The sequence below is a fragment of the Platalea leucorodia genome (genome assembly GCF_965183815.1).
Source record: "Platalea leucorodia genome assembly, chromosome: 6".
Classification (NCBI taxonomy): Eukaryota; Metazoa; Chordata; class Aves; order Pelecaniformes; family Threskiornithidae; genus Platalea; species Platalea leucorodia.
Genome location: NC_138828.1, coordinates 77,465,379 through 77,484,413, shown reverse-complemented (window position 1 = coordinate 77,484,413; position 19,035 = coordinate 77,465,379). Strand labels below are relative to the sequence as shown.

Sequence of the window (19,035 nt, the reverse complement as noted above, 5' to 3'; positions counted from 1 at the left end):
CAGGCACTTCTAGCTAACCATATTACGGAACTGAGTATAAATAAAATGCCATATTACAAAGTTTTGGTGTTTTGCTTGGGCTGCTGTTGAGCGGGTGAGGATGATTGTTATATAGTCCTTTTGATGAGACTTCCACAAATGCCTACTCTGGTTTTAATCAAGCTTTTTTTAAAGGTGGGGGAAACAAAACCGAAAGAGGGTGCCTAAATCTGCTAGTCTGAATTGCAGTCTGTTTGCTTCCTTCAGTTGCTATTCTGTACAAAATTGATGATAGATGACTGCTTTCTCTAACATGTATGTTTAATCTTCAGATCTCCGATGGCCAAGGAGATGAGCGGTCAGAGTCTCCCTATGAAAGTGCTGATGAAACTCAGACTGAAGTGTCTATCTCATCCAAAAAATCTGAGCGAGGAGCAGGAACAAAAAAAGAATATGTGTGTCAGGTGAGAGATGTTAGCTGGGGCAGCGAGCCATGTTTTCCGAGGTTTCCTAGAAAAGGTCTTTTTAAATATGAAAATGACAATATTAGGCCAGAAACAGGCTTATCGTGTGTGTCTGAGATGTCTGTCAGTGATGAGGGTGCCATGCCAGTAAATGGGATTCTTCATTCCTAATTATTTTTTTTTTTTCTTGACCTCCAGTAAGTGGCTTAGCCTTTCTGCTTGAGTTTCCAGACCTGTAAGATAAGCATAGTTTGTACCTCAGAACAAGTGCGCGAGCGTTGCCAGGTAACTAGCTAAATGATTGAGGAGAGCTGCTCGCTTCTCCGGTAACGAAGAGGAGAAAGCAAAACCCCGTGGGTTTTGTGCTTCTGCGTGCAGCAGAGGTTGCAGCGATGCATTGGTAGCAGCGTGCGTGTGGCACGCTAACTGAAAGCAAAAAGCTTTCTCAAACTATTCTGAAAGAGTTTTTAGATTATGAAATGATAACACGATACAAATGGACAGATCAAATTTGTTTCCACGAGACTGGGCAAGCAGTTGTATTTCCATTTCTTGTACATAGTGATGATGAGGTTATATCTATCTTTAAATGTTGGCTAATCCCTTAAATTCTGCCAGCATTATTGTTCGGTTCATTTTTAGTTATGCATGTGTCATTGCTAACCACTCGGACATAGAGGTATCATTGTGCCACCTAGATTAATTTCCTTTTGCCAAGGAAAAGGAAAATAAGGATGCTTTTTAACCCTACTCAGATGCATCAGTGTGCTCAGGGAAAATTTCTTAAAGCTTTTTTTCTTTTCCTTTTTTCTGTCAGATTGTGTTTACTCATGAACCGTGGTTCTATGAGTGATATTTCTAGCGGTTTAATGACTATTATCTGTTTCGACTGGAAGCCAGGGCATGTGATGATACTTGTAAAATTATCTTTCACTTGTTAAATCTGATTTCAACAATGGGAAAAGAGATTTTGAGGAGCAATATATGAAAAGGAATAAAGAAAACAGTTTTTTCCACATATGAACTTTTCTTTAACATTCAATGCCTTTGTGTTGTAAAAGCTGTGTGAAAAAACAGGTGATCTCCTACTGTGTGAAGGACTTTGCTATCGAGCTTTTCATGTAAGCTGCCTTGGGCTCTCTGGAAGACCAGCAGGAAAATTCATTTGTAGTGAATGTACATCAGGCAAGTTTGTCCCTTTCTATTAATAAAAAAAAAAAGTTGTAGTTTTCCCATACGTTGTTCTAGGAAATCATCATGGACAGAGTATGTATCCCTGGAGAAATCCTATTTATCCTTTCGTGCCTGACAGGGTGGGAGTTCCTGTAGTACCATTAAGTGTGCCGTGTTTTAAAAGCTCACGCTGTTTTCCGTGAGAACTCTCGTGCAACTTGGCTGACTCAGTCTGAATTCCATTGCCTTAATAATTGCAGGATATTTGCTCTCTGAATACAATTACAGGTTAGATTTAAAGTCTGTCACAAAGACTTAAGAAATCCTAGACAAAAAGCAGCAAGTGAAACGTTTTAAGTCCTTTTTCAGTCCTTTGTGTGTCTATATCAATTCTTTTGCTTTTCCTATTAAAAGACTACCTTATTGCTATTAATTTCATTTGCTTTTAATCCTATAATAACTGCTTGGAAGTTCCTAATCTTAAAACTTTATGTAAAAGATTTGCGTTCTTGCTCATAAGCTCAGTTCAGTACACGTGGTAAACCTTGTTGGAACAAGGCTGCTTCAAAATAAAGCTTTTCCAAGCGGTCCAGAGAGAAGATTAGAGGATGCTTGTCCTTGGTTTGTGGACCTACTTCAAATTTTACAGGAGCGCAAGACAACCCATCAACCTATTTCATTGCCTTAAAAAAAAAATAAAAATTCAGTCGTGCTGGCGTACTGAGGCTTATAAATAAGAACGTAAAAGCAGATCGGTGAGGCTTTGGGTGTTGTTGTGTACACTTTAACTGCAATGGGTTTGCGTTGTAACTTTATATTATCTGTATCTGAACAGATTAATATTTAACACTAAAGAGTTAAAGTAAATAGATTGCTGCATCAAATAACAGAATTTTATTTGAGTTTGTTTAAAAAAAAAAAGAAAAAAGAACAAAAGCAACTCCCCCATGTATAACAAAAACTCACAACAGAAGCATTTTAAATGCACAGGTTTGGATGAAAAATTAGTGACGTTATTTTTATTACTTTTGCCACTAGGTGTGCATACCTGTTTTGTGTGTAAAGAGAGAAAGGCAGATGTCAAACGCTGTGTCGTCTCTCACTGCGGAAAATTCTACCATGAAGCTTGTGTGAAAAAATTTCATCTTACTGTGTTTGAGAACAGGGGGTTTCGATGTCCTCTCCACAGCTGCCTAAGTTGTCATGTTAGTAACCCCTCCCATCCACGAATTTCAAAAGGTAGTTTCATTTTACGTTTTTATGACTGATGAATTAAGTCTGTTTATGGTATGTTAAGGTAAGGAATCTGTCCATTTAATAGCTGCTAGCTGCAATTTTTCAGGCATGCCTGTACTCTTGATTAATTCTGAATTTTTAAAAAAATAATTGCATAGTTTTTAATCAACATTAGTATTTACCTTGTGGGGGTTTTTTTAACTAGCTTTCAATTATCTATCGTTAACGATGTTTTCTTCTCAAGAGAAAATGATATCTAGAATGCATATACGCTGATGAGAGACAGGCTGAGCAGAGCGAGGGCAAGACCGGTGAACGTACAAAGACGGCGGCAAGGCTCGCCGAATGTGGAGACATTGGATTCTGTGCATATTTTTAGCTTTGGGCAACGTCTGTAGACAAAATGGCATGACTGAGGAAGGCTTGTCTACCCTGGTGTGCATAGTTAAAGCCTTCACATTTAAATATTATAGTGCTTTAAACTCAGTGTAAGGTTCTTTAAACACCTCTGTTAATTCAGTATTGTTGCTAAATGCAAATACACAGAGTTTGAAAACATAATTGGTGTATGTTTTTGTGTACACAGGCTACCTCAGGCAGCCATACTGTTTTTTAGCTCAAATAATAAACCGGTTTTGTTCAAAAATAATATGGCAGTATTCTGCTTTGCTAGGAAAGATGATGCGCTGTGTTCGCTGTCCTGTTGCATACCATGCTGGAGACGTTTGCATTGCTGCGGGATGTGCAGTCATCGCTTCCAACAGCATTGTTTGTACGAATCATTTCACTGCCATGAAAGGAAAAAGTCATCATGCGCATGTCAATGTGAGCTGGTGCTTTGTGTGTTCAAAAGGTAAACTGATGTAAAACTCTTTCATAAATGCAGCATCAAAACGTTTTATTCTTCAATTTAAATTTCATTTTACTAATCTGTTTATAGAAAATTATTAGAAATGTGGCATATTAAGTTAGGCTCCGTTAGGTATTGAAATAACTTCAGGTTGGCTTCTGCTGCTTCAAGTTTTTGAGTATCCTGTTTTTGCAGATACAATTTATTAAAGAATATTTTTACTTGGACTTTGTTCGGCAGCCAGAAGCCTGATTTAATTCTTTGCCAGAGACGTGTAATGAGAAGTGCTTCTCTGTTCTTTCCCCTGTGTTCAATGTACTGAAGCTTTTTGTGTTTCTTTGCTAATACATAATATTAAAACATAAATATTTTAAGAGTTGCTCTTAAGTTTAGCAGCAGACAGCAAATTGAATCAGTATTAGTTGTTGCTGGAAGTGCTGCTAATTAAGGGTGCTTTGTTTTATGTTGTATAATAAATTTATTTCTTATTGAGCACCACAAAATGCATGGTGCTGATTAAACGGTAGCAGGGAAAGTTTGCCTGATTTGTTAACAAATTAACATGCAGCATAGCAGCTTGTTAAGCTGCAGCTAACTTTCCACTTGATAATTCATGGAACAAACTAACAACCTCATTCCCTCTCCCCCCAGGAAAAAAAACATGAGAGAAATCTGTTGTTGTTAAAATCTTGTATACAGTGAAATACTAATATATATTAAACTATGTTAAATATATTGTAGTCATTGAAGTAAAACAAAGTAATTATAATTGGCAGTGCATTATTCTGGCTTTTTTATCACTAGCTTGCTTGTTATTTTGTATGTATTACTAATGCAAGTCTGCCTGGCATTCAAATTAGTACAGACCTTTTGGGTTTTGTACACAACTAAATTATATGTATTTGTTGCAGGCCAGCAGGTTTTAACCATTTATTTTCTAACTGAACCTACCACATGTGTATCGCACTGCTTCGAACCTGGTTGGAATGCAAAACTTTTATTTTTGTCCTGCTGTTTTCCAACTTGTTTTTTTTTCTTTTTCTCTCCGAAGGCGGAAGCTTGTTGTGCTGCGAGTCATGTCCTGCAGCGTTTCACCCAGACTGTTTGAATATTGAAATGCCAGATGGGAGCTGGTACTGCAATGACTGCAGGGCGGGGAAGAAACTCCATTTCCAGGATATTATTTGGGTTAAACTGGGAAATTACAGGTCTGATGAACGGATTTATTTTGTTTTACAGTACTGGCATGGTTAATTAAGGATCATACAGTCGGTTGCTTCTGTAGGCCAGCCTTGCTGCACGCAGATTTCTCATTCCTCTGCGAACTAGGGACCCCATCTCCTTCATTGTTGCTCGCTGCCAAGGCATTACTCGTACAGGACTCCTTGTCGTCTTCTGACATCTGCTTCCAGCGTATGAGCCTTCAGCCCCTTTTGTTTCAGAGATAGCTTCAAATAATTAAGCTGGTATAACTTGTAATTGGCTAAATTACTACCTTGCAGGCTGGGAGATAAGTCACTCAGGTTGTCAGTGTTTTACATTTCATTGAGATTTGAGTGAGAGAGGTGGGTGGGGTTTATCCTAGCAAGCATTAATTGCTATTATCAGCTGTCTCTTGATCTTTGACAATTACAGTGATTGCAGACCTTATTAAAGATGATGGTTTTGCTAACCAGATGCAAGGAGCTTTATGTGTACGCTTATCTTGTAGGCAGGCAAAAGTCCCCCAGATTTGAGTGTCGGGCTTTCCTTTTCTAGTCCAGTCTTCTCTCCTTGCCTAGTGAGTGGGGAGAGGAAAGGATTTTAAATCCATTTGGACCTTGGAAATAATAATCAGTTACTGCTGCTTAGGGTGATTTTGTTAAACTGTCTCTTAAAGAAAGAGCTTGACTAAAATGCTGTATTTTTTTTATTTGTACTTCTGTGCTAGATGGTGGCCGGCAGAAGTTTGCCATCCGAAAAACGTTCCCCCAAATATCCAGAAAATGAAGCATGAAATCGGAGAATTTCCTGTGTTTTTCTTTGGTTCTAAGGATTACTATTGGACGCACCAAGCACGGGTGTTCCCTTATATGGAGGGAGACAGAGGCAGTAGATACCAGGGGATCAAAGGAATTGGAAAAGTCTTCAAAAATGGTACCTAACTAAAAGTAAACAAAAATAATCTTGTGATACGCATGCTTTACTTTCTTCACACGTAGCCTTGGGACTGTTTTTGTACATTTGTTTTACAATATTGAATTAAAAAAATTGTTTGGTGTCCGGGGCAACAGTCATTAATTATTACTAACTTTGAATGAAAGCATTATTTTCATGGCTTGTCAAAGACCAGCATCTAATTGAAATTCTTTCTGGTGATTTTTACTTTCCGGGAAGGAAATAATGAGTGTAACTGGGAGACAGAAAGAGTAGAATTGGTACATCTGTTAAGAGTATTAACACTCCAGAAGCATTGTTTGCAAGAAAATTGAACGATGGGACTAGGAAGTAGAAGATGATTCTTTAACCCACATGGGAATGAGCAAGTCAAATTGAGGGGGAGTAATCCTCTTTCTAGCATTTCTGTTGATACAACAATCTTTTTTAGCTTTGCAAGAAGCTGAAGCTCGATTTCGAGAAATCAAGCTACAGCGAGAAGCCAAAGAAACCCAAGAAAGTGAACGTAAACCTCCACCATACAAGCATATTAAGGTAAAGTTTGAGGAAGTTACGCTGGATACTCAAAGGTCTAAGCCAGCCCTGGCGAGGAAGAGCCGAATGGCGAGATGGGGAGGAGAGGTTGTAATGATGTGCTGGTAATTGTGTTTTTAGAGTCATGAGATGATGAAATTTTGCTTCCGTTGGAACATCTAGTGTTGCGAAACTAAATTAGTAACCACTGTAATAACTCTTAGAATAAATTCAAATGTTTTAAAGTGATGTTTGAACTATTTTAATGTATTATTCAGGTGAATAAACCTTGTGGTAAAGTGCAGATATATACTGCTGACATTTCTGAGATTCCCAAGTGCAACTGCAAACCCACAGATGAAAACCCTTGTGGCTTTGATTCCGAGTGCCTAAATCGGATGCTGATGTACGAATGCCATCCCCAAGTTTGTCCAGCGGGAGAACGGTGCCAAAACCAGTGCTTTACAAAACGTCAATACCCTGAGACAAAGATCATCAAAACCGATGGGAAAGGCTGGGGTCTGGTCGCTAAGAGGGACATTAAAAAGGTATGAATCATTCTTGCCTAGCGAAGAATTGGTGCCTTGCGACGCTGTTTGTGGGTTTGGTATATACTTTACTAGTGATACTTGGTATCTTTCAGGGAGAGTTTGTGAATGAGTATGTCGGTGAGCTGATTGATGAAGAGGAATGTATGGCAAGAATCAAATATGCACATGAAAATGACATTACCCACTTCTATATGCTTACTATTGATAAGGTAGAGTATTTTACATTTTCTTCTGTTATTTAATTGTAACATTATTTTGATCTCTTTTCCTTACATTGATCACCTTGGTAGGGCGCTCTGCTACCTGTGATGTTCCACAGTTTCACATATTCAGTGTTGTATCTTCTGTGCCTGCTTGCTCCTTTCTATATATATAATGCATCTCATTAGTTCTAACTGCATAATAAAGTATATATTAAGGTCTATAAATTGTGCTTTTCTGCTTGAAATCAGGTACAGCAAAAGTATTTATCTGCCTAGTCTTAAAAGAAAGTATGACGTTTCAGGAAATAGAATCATAGGGTGGTTTGGGTTGGAAGGGACCTTTCAAGGCCATCTGGTCCCACCCCCCTGCAATGGGCAGGGACATCTTCAACTGCATCAGGCTGCTCAGAGCCCCGTCCAGCCTGGCCTTGAAATGACAACGATATAGTAACCTGACCTTGAAATGGTAGTGATACAGCTGAAAGAATTAGTTGGCAATCCTTTTACTAAAATTTCAGCAACAACAAAAAAAAAAATTCTCGCTTGAGAGTAGTGTGGAATATAGTTGTGAGGCTGTGTCCTATATTGGGCCTTGAATCTTTTTTGCAACTATCTGTCCTTTTCTTTGTTTATAGCAAAAGTAGGCTTGTGCTTTTGTAGAAACCCCTTTCTGAAAGCACTATCTGCATTAGGAGCCAGCCAGCACTTCATAAATTGATTCCGCAGCAAATTAATCCAGCAGATTAATTAACACAGCAAATTAATCCAGCATCTGTGGTTTTCTGTGCACACCTCTGAGTATTTTAGCTCCTGAGAAGGGAAAGAAAGTGGAGAACCTGGACAGTAGGGGGTATTGATTATGTGTATTATATTGCTTCAGTGCCCAAACAGCTACCTAGGAGAAAAACAAGAGTTGGCTGTCAGTCCTGCGTATTTTTTCGGTCCTAATCACCTTTCTTTTGCCCGAGACGGTCCTGCTCTGTATTTCCACAGCTACTGTTTTCATTAGTCCTGTAACTGAGGAGTTTCTGCACAGGAGTTACCACCTAAGAAGGATGAAACCATGTTTCTCTGAACACTTCGGTTTCTCACCCCTCTACTAAACTGACACACAATGTCAGCGTGTTAAGGAGCTGAACCAAACACGTATTTGACTCTTGCCGTAGTTAATAAATGATCCTTGTGGTTCCGTCTTTCAAAAATGCCCGTGCCATTATGAGGCTGAGCTGCACGTGCAGCTAGCGTGGCTGGACGTATGCGCACACAGTCGTGACAATCATACAGGTGCATTATAAATATAAGTTAGAAGGAAACTATAGTAATTGTTCATAAATAAGCAAAGCTGTCTTAAGCAGCCCTGCAAAAAAATCACAGTTTCAAAATTCTTCTGGCTAATTCAAGACTTTGTTTTATTTTGTTAATGTCTGGTATGTTTGGTGGAGATAGAAATTAAAAGGCAATTGTGTGTAGGGATGGGATTTTTTTAGTTTACCAAGAGCTTGTTTTTGTTTAAACTAGGCTGATTTGGGGAAAGAAAGCTGGTGAGAAACTGGTAATCTCTGCAAGTAATCATGCAGTGACTTGGTAAATACCATAAAGCACAGTATTTGTAAATGCGTCACAGCTTTGTGAATGCAAAGTGAAAGGTAAATGGACTGAGTTTGAGTTTTGAGGCTTTTTGGAGGGAGGGGGTTCTTACCATGGCCACCACAGTGCTCACAAGAACGCTTATCCTGCCACGTGGCTGAGATGAGTTCTGGGAAAATGTGAGCTAGAGCACGAGTATTGCTTTGGGAGTGTCCCATTCCAGGCCACATGAGACACTACAGTTTTCAATACAACACGGACCATCGGTTTGCTTGTGTGCTTCTGGGTGAAAACACCATGTCTGTTTTGAATGCAGCTACTGAAATAATTTATGGATTTTTTTGTTTGTTTGTTTGAGGGGGAGGGGGAGAAAAAACATTCATTCTCTTGCTGGTTTGATCTCCAGGACCGTATTATTGATGCTGGCCCCAAAGGAAACTATTCTCGTTTTATGAATCACAGCTGCCAACCAAATTGTGAAACTCTAAAATGGACAGTAAATGGAGACACTCGTGTCGGCCTGTTTGCTGTGTGCGATATTCCTGCAGGTATATCAGCTTACGTTGGGTTTGGTTTAATTCCCTAAGTGAAACCTTTTGCGCAGTTCTGAGTGGGATGGTCATGGTTTAACTGATTCAGCGCAAAGATTTTTGTAGAGAGCTCAGTACGTGGAAGAGATGCTTTGTGATCTGCCTTTGGTTTAATGTTTCTTAATAGCAAATCCCATGGCCGCTTTTTGTTGCTTACTTCTAAGGGAACGCCGAAGAACCCCTAGTCGGTATCTGTGCATTCACTTTGTGTTGTCGAGCATAGTTTTTGTTTTAGAGATCTCAAACGATATTTCTGTATCTTTTCTTCAAGTGATGATAATAAACTTAAGGAGTGGGGCAAGAAGGATGTTTAAAAATATATATGTTCTGGTTTGTGTACACACATGCACACACACACACACATATATCAATATAAATTTATAGCTATATCTAGCTGTCTGGATATATGGATATATATAACGTGTTTGTGTAGACGAGACGCATGCACAGTTTTGTGAAGTCAAATGAATTTATTTTAAAATGTAATTTCATAAGACATCATGCTCTGCTGGCATCTAGTTAATTATTGTCAGTGCTTACGAGCAGTAAAGAGGGGGAAAATCCTATGATAATAGATCAGCAAGCAAGTACAAAACCAGAAGACAGGTAATGAAACCTTTATTTGTTTGTAATAATTTTGATAGACTTCGTTACCTTGTCCTTCATCATGAAAGGGTATGTCTTATCTCACTCAGGGACGGAGCTGACTTTTAATTACAACCTTGACTGTCTGGGCAATGAAAAAACAGTCTGCAAATGTGGTGCCCCAAACTGCAGTGGATTTCTTGGGGACAGACCAAAGGCAAGTAATATGTCAAGAGAATTTGACGGTGTCTTGTCAAACTACTAACCTTTTTTTTCTTTCGGGGTATGTGTTGGTGGACCAGTTTTATGTTATGATAAGGGTTGGTGCTGCTTAAACAGATGCTAGCTGTCCTCTGAGGAAAAGGCTTACTGTTTCCCTTGCTGGGAAGAAGGAAACATTCTTTTGCCAAACATCACCTTGGTGCTAAAGAATACATTTTTATGCTGTAATAGTAGTTACTGCTTTTGGGAACACCCTAAAATATTTTCTCCCACTTTCTCCTATGAGAAATCAATTAGTTTAGGTCCTGAATAAGAAATACGACTAGCTACAGGCACTAGGGAATAACCTTCCCAGTCCCGTTCGAAGTATGAAGGAGGGGAAGGGTTATAGGAGCTAGGAACTGACGAAGAATTAGCCTAACTACAGCCAGTGAGATTATTCTGACATTGCAGTTTATATTTCCCCCATCTAAACCTTAAAATGTGATTATTTTATTCAGATTTGTTAAAAATCTTTCAGTTGAACTGAAGAATTTAAAAAAAGGGTTTTGAAATATAGACATAAAGGAAAAAATGATGCCAAATTATGTCAAGAAATGGCCTGTATGATTCACGTCAGGTTAATTTTAAACCTGTCATCCAGGAGAAGTTGATGGGGCTTCCTGAAGGGCTGGCACAGGAGTGTGAGGGAAGGCACAAGTATATTCCCAAGAGAAAGAAATCTCACCTGTGGATGTAGAAAGGCTGTGCCTTCATGTGGTCCTTTACACTGCTCACTATCAGGCGCTTCAGAGGATGGACTTAAAATCTCCAGAATTCGCATAGTTTTTTGGTTTTTGTTAAGGGAGAGGCTTAAGTGGGGTTTCACATAAGCTTGTGATCAATTTATGCAGCCAGCCACGAAGAAATGAAATGTTACAGTTCAGTTTTGCAGGGCTGTCTGCATTGGTAGATAGAATGGGCTAATTTTAAAGAAAGTAGTTAATGATTACTGGGGTGAGGGGGAGGGAATGATGGTAGGGACGTTGAAAAAACATCCAGAATGAATTTTACATTATTTGGTGAAGGAGGGTTGAAGCGCAAGCAGCAGACCGTCAGACTGAAACAGGGATAAGTCTCGGTATATTCTTTCTAGCATTATGGGCAGAGTTACAGTTCCTGAAATTCTGCTGCCCGTTCCTCAAAGAAGGGAAGTGGAGGCTGTTTTTAATAATTCCAGCATGAGTATACACAACTGGAAGAGAAAAATGGATATTGAAGTGATTGGTGGTGCAAGCACAAAATGGAGGTAAATTAGCTGCAAGTAGGTTAGACTGGAAATTGGAAGACCTTTTTTCAGTCATAAGAAAGTGGAGGAGCTTTGCAATAGGAAGGGATTGTAGGGACAAGTTCTGGTTTCAAGATGACTTTTTACAAGGGTCACCGTGGTTTTTTTTATCAACACAGATAGGCACTGTGAGGCTCTGGAGAGGTCTGAACCAAGTCAAATTTTTGCCGGTGTGCACGGTCTGCCAGGCATGCCAACAGTTTTGCTAGGCTGTGTGATGTTTTTCCTTTGCAAAACTGACATTTACAGATTTGCATCTTACTCTTTTAGAATTCTTCCACTAATGCCTCAGAAGAAAAAGGCAAAAAGACCAAAAAGAGAACACGGAGACGCAGAACGAAAAATGAAGGGAAGAAAGAATCTGAAGACGATTGTTTCCGTTGTGGTGATGGAGGCCAGCTGGTATTGTGCGACAGGAAATCTTGTACTAAAGCTTATCATCTCTCCTGTCTTGGTTTGGTGAAACGTCCTTTTGGTGAGTCGGCTGGCCTCTTAAACTTACGTAAATAACTAACTTGTGCAGGTACCACATTTATTGCACTGAAACTTTGTCAAGAGTGTCTTCTCAAACGTTCTTGTCATACGGTAAGAACTTCGTTTGTGCATCATGTAGGAGCTCTTCTTGAGTATGGAGACAAAGTGATGGCCTTGCTCCTGCCTCTGGCAGAATGAACCTTTTGTTTTACAAATGTAGGTAATGGAGTACTTCACTTGGTAGGAGCACTGTGGCCCTGTCACAGGAAAGTTGATTATATCTAAGAAATGCATGAAGCCAGTTGAGTTCAAGCCAAAAGAATAACGGCAGCATCTGGAACAAGGCGAGTAGGAGATTAAGGGCAGCAGACATCAGGCTGCCGTTCCAGATACCACAGGAGTTATCTGGTTCCACAGTCAGCCATGTCAGGTGGGATATGAAGAAGTGAGGCAGGCAAAGCCTGTTATCCCAGGAACAAGTAAAACAAGGACTGGTAAAATATGCTGGGGCAAAAGAGCGTCTGTAGGTAAAGCCCATCAGCCATCCCTGAGCAAAATGTGCAAAAAACTGGTGAGGGTTGTAACGGTAGGCAGCAGTTGACTGGATGTTTGGATACTCTACCAGCCTGCAGGTTCTGCAAAATGCTATTGAGTAAAGCCTGAATAATTTTCTAGCTGGAGTTTGCTGCTGTATTTAAATGAAAGGATGTCAAGTCTGCTACTTACTGCTGTCAGTTGAGCTTTAGAAGTATGATGTAGCATTTTGATTTTTTGAGATTAGCCACAGTAGTTGCCCTCTCACCTGGCTTTGTCAGGAAAGTCACGCGTTGTTCAGCTGCTAAAACACAAAACTTTAAAAGACGATGACCCGTTTTACTCCCTACTAACGCGTGCTTTGTTTTTGATGGCAGGAAAGTGGGAGTGTCCTTGGCACCACTGTGATGTTTGTGGCAAACCTTCTGTTTCTTTCTGCCACTTCTGCCCAAATTCTTTCTGCAAGGAACACCAAGACGGGACAGTACTAAATTCTATGTTGAATGGACAGTTATGCTGCTCTGAACATGTTCTTGGGGTGGATTCTGTTGAAAATCAGAAGACTGAGAAACCCCGCAAAAAACTGAACAAGTTGAAGCCTAAGAGAAAGCAGAGGAACAGATGGATGAGAGCTGAATGCAAATAGTCATGGACTGCAGTTTCTACTGCCAACACTATCTTGTAGATAAGTTGTGAATATGACCAGGGAAGGACACAATTTTACATATATTCTGTAAAGGTTACATGGGGGGGAATTTTTTGTTTTGTTTTGTTTTGTTTTTATAAATCCACTGAGCCAACCACAGCAGTCTTCTGCTGCTTCTGCACTGATAACGAACTGCATAGTTCAGAAAATTTCAGGACAAACCAAACTTATTACTCAGCATTACAGTTACACTTGAATTGTTACGAATGTAAAAGGTTCCCTCCAAAATACTTTCAGATTGGAGGTAGGTTAAAATCAAACCAGGTAGGCGTAAACATAGGTTTTTGAGATAGTATTTGTCAACCAACAGATGTTAAAAATAGTATATCCTTGAAAGAAGTTATTAGCTCTCAAGTCCTTTTAAGTATGAAGTGGCTTGGTCTGTGGTCCCAATGAGATTTGCTTGCCTTGTGTGTTTTTGAGCAAGTGCTTGAATGCCATTCATGATCCAGGTGCGTATCTCGCTATAACCACACCCGTACCAATTTGTTTGCGCTCTTATAAAATAGCTCCCCAACGATTCTTAAACAAACACGTTTTTAAATATCCTTCCACCAAGAAATATAGTGCGTGGTAGGAAAGGCACACCCGGTACCAGAGAGGGGAAATCTTACGTTGTGAGAGATTTTTTTCTATACTGTTTTTTCCTGTATTTCATTCCAGCGAAGTGGAAGTGACTTGATCTTGCAGAGCTGTACAAGTCTGGATTTAAAGGGATATTGTCTTGCAATCTAGGCCCAATACTCTAGGATTTTTGTGTTTTAATAAAAATAAATCTTACAAAACCTATTATTTGAAAAAAATTACTTGATTTTTTTTTTTTATTTAATGTCAAGTAAAACGCAGAGGCAAACATTTCTTTGGAATACTTGGAGTCCAAGCATTACAGCTTTGTGATAATGCAAAAAATGCCCAACAAGGAACAAAAAAACCCCCATGGATGAAATGGAAGGTGAAACTTGACTAAAGTGCAAAAACTAAATTCAAAACAACTAATTAAAAGTGAAATAGATTTTTGAAGAAGCACATAAGGAACAATTTTAATGTGAAATTTAGCCTGACTCTGTTCCTTTTGATAAAGTTTGTGTAAAACTGGCTACTTGACTTGACAGACTGTTTGAAATCAGTGTTTAATTTTTTAGGAGCTCTGCTCTCAACTATCTTATCGCCACTGTGTTGTGTCAGCAAAGCTGTTTTGAATTCTTTGCTCCCGTTAGGTTCTCACACTTGCAGTGAGATAAATATACAAGAGTTAGTATTGATGGAAATAATATTAGAACTAGGAAAAAACGGTAAAGAAAAATGTCTTTACCTGTTTTCTTCCCAGTGCATGTCATTGGTGTGTGATTAGGCAGTGTTACAAGTAAGTTTTGACTTGTGCCATTGTTATCTAGCCTATGTAAACACAATGTGCGCCTTCATGTCCATTTAGTAATTTGTGTATGTTCTAGCTTAGTTTGCCTTTAATAGTGCGGAAACTCTGTGTAGCCCTTTTGAAAATGAAGCCTTGCTATATCATGAAAGTGTATGTTTTTTCCAAAGTATTTCTTCAGGATTTGATTGCAGATTTAGTTTTTGGAATTATCAAAATCCCCATTTGTTCCCAACAGGTAAAAACTTTGGTTTTATTAGAAGATATTAATTGAAAGAGGTTTTAAATGTAGCGTTGCCCTATCCTGAACTCTTTGGTTTCTATTTTGTGACCAAACCGCTTTGTTCTTTTAATCAATTTTTATAAACGCTGTTGGAAGGTTAATTTTTTTTTTCAAATAATTTTGAAAAAATAGCACAGTTCAAAATAGGGGGAAGTGTTACCTGTTTGCATTTTCTCAAGTGGTATGCCAAGCCTTGCACTCAAGGAAAAAAAAATCAAGATTTCTTAATTGATTTTGAGGGAAACTTTCCCTCTGCTATAGATATGTGTTATACCAGGACTGAAGCATAGGCCTGCGCCTAAAATCAAAACCAAAAAATGGTATTATGTGTGTTTCTCTAATATTGGTTCTTGAGGGGAGGAAAGTGAGATCAGGTAGTAAAGCAGAAAGATTTTCCTCGTCGCTTTTAAACAAAATGAAGGAATTTGATGTCATTGGGACCATTCTTTGAATACTATACCATGTAAGGAAGGCTTTATAAGAATACCTTTAAATAAGTTATTATAAAATTTTACCTTTACATTCCATTGCTTTTATAATTTGTTAATTTTTTAGTTGTTTCGTTGCTTTTTCCTCTTCATATATAGGTGTAACAGCTCTGGCACCCTGGCACAGTTATGCCCCAGGTCCTAAGAGGCAGATACCCACTTCCAGAAGCCACCACCTCAAATAGTTACTGATCGGCACTGCTGCAGTAACACCACCCATTTTAAGATCGGTCGCGGAGCCTACAACTCCCTGCCTCTCAGGTGGGCTCACGAGCACATTTAGCAGGACGCAGGACAGCCACCCATTTTGTATCTGTCTGTGGGTAAATAAAGACTTTGGCGTTCAAAGCAATCCCTCTCGGCGCTCTTTTCATGATGTTAAATTTACACAAACAGATCTTAGCAAGTGGCTGTTTGACTTTCTGCTTCCTTCTACCTCTTCTCAGCTCTTTACCACGCGACCCTTCGGGCCAAGGAAGGCTTGCGTCACTGAGGCTGCAAACTGGGAGTTTGCTTTTGAGTTGCTAGGAATTCGTTCCTTCTGCTGATCCCATGCTGATCCCATGCTTTGGAGATTGATCTTTAAAAGACATGTGGATCATGTTCTCCCTTAGTAGGTACTGACCATGTAACCCCATGAGCTCAGCGAAGTCACTCAGGTGGTTGTCTGGGAGAATTTTAGTTTCTGATTCAGGAAAGGTGGGTTTGGGTGTCTTTTAATGAAGGATTCTGTACCTTACTCTGCAGCACTGGGAAAGTAGGCTGAAGTTTCCTTAAAAAAAGAAGACAAAAGAAAAGTTGTTTCACTATTATCCTTCTCCCACTGTTCCAAATACAAGGGAAAACAATCTTGAAAAATTAAGGTTTCTCATGATGCAACTCAATAGTTTTTAGCATTCAGCAACTTAGAGATTTTCTGTTATAAATTCACCTAAATAACATCTAAGTATGACACATTATGTGGCATTAAATTATGTACTTAGTGTCTTGCCCATCGAAGTAGAAGGATGTCTTTCCGTTTCCAGCAAACTCTTCAAAGCTGGTACACGATAGCCAAATTCAGAATTTGTTGTTCTCTTATCACATGAGCAAGCATGGAGACAGTTTTCAGTTGAATATGTTAGATGTATTTTCATACAATCTAGGAAGAATAATCAAATTAAATGTCTGTTTTGTTCAATAGCTTTGTGTTCATGGTCAGTTTTTAGGTTTTTTTTTATTTTAATTACTTGGAAAAGCAAAATATCTTGAAAGACGATTAATGGGATTTTTCCACATTGTTGAGTCACATTATTCCATGTCTGACTGCGTGAGAAACTTCAGTGTCTTATTAAATATTAAAATTTATTCCTAGTTATTTAAGAAGTTGCTAATTCTTTTTTTGTAAAACAGCTCTATATAATTATTTTTGCACCAATTTCTTTAAAGAAAAAAAGTGAAATGCTGCGTACTAGGCAAGCGTGGTTTGGCAGTGAGGGAACGGAATGCAGTTCTTTCATAGTGAAAACTTACGCTCCAAGACTTGGACTCATAGAATCACAGAGTCGTCAAGGTTGGAAAAGACCCTTAAGACCATCGAGTCCAACCGTTAACCTAACACTGCCAAGTCCACCACTAAACCATGTCCCTAAGCACCACGTCTACCCGGCTTTTAAATACCTCCAGGGATGGGGACTCAACCACTTCCCTGGGCAGCCTGTGCCAGTGCCTGACTGCCCTTTTGGTGAAGAAGTTTTTCCTAATATCCAACCTAAACTTCCCCTGGTGCAACTTGAGGCCATTTCCTCTCATCCTATCACCTTTTACTAGGGAGAAGAGACCGACCCCCACCTCGCTACAGCCTCCTTTCAGGTAGTTGTGGAGAGCAATAAGGTCTCCCCTCAGCCTCCTCTTCTCCAGGCTAAACAACCCCAGCTCCCTCAGCTGCTCCTCCTAAGACTTGTGCTCCAGACCCCCTAAGAGACTCTGTGGAAATAATGTTTTAAGCTTATACGGAGGTGATACTGATTGGGCTTTGGCTTGTTTTCACAGCGTTGCTTATCACAAATATATTGACATTTTTTCGCAGCAGTTTTTCCTGTTACAGTGCTGTTTTCTGTCGCCCATAATTTTACGGGCTTTAAGGACTTTGGGCTGGAATCGCCAGTCCTACCAGCTCTGGTTCCTTGGGTTCGTTTACCTGCCAGGGGTGCTGTTCCTGCTTGGTCAGGGCTGCATTTGACTGCGTTGTGTTTTTTCAGCCGGGTTTCGGTTTGGGTCTGGTGTCACTTCACAGGTGCAATCTCCCACGTCTGACAGCAGCTGCGTTGTTTTTTAAGAGCGTTTCATAAAATTGCTTTGATACTAATGGATTACTGCTCTGCTGAAATCCTCTGGTGCTGTGCATCAGGGCTGTGTCCTTTTGCTGTGAAAAGCCACAATTTTTTGCCAGCTGAGAAACTTAATCCCTGTCTACTAAATCGATGGCATGAGAGAGACTTGGGGAGGACGCGGGGAGCTCTGCCCGTGCCGTGCCGTGGAGTTTGGGTATGGTTAGAGGTCCTGTCCCTGTGGCTGCTGATCCAGATTGGAATCACAGGATGGTTTGGGTTGGAAGGGCCCTTACAGATCACCTAGTCCAGCCCCGCACCATGGGCAGGGACATCTTCCACTACATCAGGTTGCTCCAGCCTGACCTTAGACACTTCCAGGGATGGGGCATCCCCAGCTTCTGTGGGCAACCTGTCTGACCACAATGATGATGTACCTCTCAGCCCATCCATTTACTCATCTGACATAGCTGAGAGGGATCAGAGAACTGAGATATATATATTTTTTTTTTTTATTTATTTTTTTATTTTTATTTTTTTTTTTAAACACAGTGACACCTCCCCTGGGAGAGGAGGGTGAGCAGCTGAGGGCAGGAACCACTTAACCCCCCGCCAGCTGGGTTACCCCAGCTGACTCGGCACTGCTAGCCCAGCGAAGAGGCAAACGTGAGAACTGACACCTGCTTCCACCTCAGCACACATTCATTTAAAAGCGTAGATCTTTTAATAGTAGATACTATTTTTACTAGTGCTTGTAGAGCTGGTGAAGCACGGTGCTGTGGCGAAGGGTGACAGCTGGCTGGTCTGCCTGCGGTTACGCAGCACCACCTACTAGGTGTACGAATTTGGCTGTAGGAGACCGGTGGCAACAAGGGGGGAAGGTTAAGAGACGCCATGGAGCAGCTGAAGCTGGCTGCATTACAGTCGATGGGCATTTCTGAGTGCCTGGTATGCTGGGGAGACCTCAAATGGCCACGAGGAGGAGGTGCAGAAAGCTAAACATCACCCTGAAAAAGAACATGATAAGGAAAATATAGCAAACAACAGTTTCAAAAAGAGAAAGAGTTAACCAGTTAACACCTACACCATTTGAAGTCATCCCTGTAAAACACGAATCCCATCAGTTTAACCAGATGGTTGAACTAGGCTGGCTGCGCAGGAGAAAGCTTGGCGTGCCACGGCTCCGTGCAGGGAAAAGGGGTACAAATCACACATGCTGCTCGTGCGCAGGGAATGAATCAAGGGCAAGGACTTTGCACGGGCGCTTAAGCAATGGGTTTAGCACAGGCACAGCTCCTGCGCACGCTAAAACGCGCTCCGTGGCTGCAGCGCGCTGCTCGGTTTGGCTCCGAAGGACTGCGTGCAGTTTCAGGTCTTGCTGGTGTGGCTTGGTGGAGAAAGAAACAATTCCTGGGAGATCTGATGGAAGTTC

General features: G+C 40.2%; 1 protein-coding gene across 1 annotated transcript in view; it reads left to right on the top strand.

Annotated features, from left to right (window-relative positions):
* Positions 1 to 13,221, top strand: part of NSD2 (nuclear receptor binding SET domain protein 2) — a 75,355-nt gene extending 62,134 nt beyond the window's left edge. Inside the window, exons 11-23 of the mRNA XM_082315444.1 lie at positions 312 to 443; positions 1,505 to 1,628; positions 2,655 to 2,855; positions 3,526 to 3,705; positions 4,754 to 4,910; positions 5,633 to 5,838; positions 6,290 to 6,393; positions 6,651 to 6,920; positions 7,016 to 7,132; positions 9,120 to 9,261; positions 9,999 to 10,105; positions 11,708 to 11,912; positions 12,823 to 13,221. Of these exons, the coding sequence (XP_082171570.1) occupies positions 312 to 443; positions 1,505 to 1,628; positions 2,655 to 2,855; positions 3,526 to 3,705; positions 4,754 to 4,910; positions 5,633 to 5,838; positions 6,290 to 6,393; positions 6,651 to 6,920; positions 7,016 to 7,132; positions 9,120 to 9,261; positions 9,999 to 10,105; positions 11,708 to 11,912; positions 12,823 to 13,091 (2,214 nt within the window). The 3' untranslated portion in view covers positions 13,092 to 13,221. The remainder of the gene's footprint in view (positions 1 to 311; positions 444 to 1,504; positions 1,629 to 2,654; positions 2,856 to 3,525; positions 3,706 to 4,753; positions 4,911 to 5,632; positions 5,839 to 6,289; positions 6,394 to 6,650; positions 6,921 to 7,015; positions 7,133 to 9,119; positions 9,262 to 9,998; positions 10,106 to 11,707; positions 11,913 to 12,822) is intronic.
* The last annotated feature ends 5,814 nt before the right edge of the window (positions 13,222 to 19,035 follow it).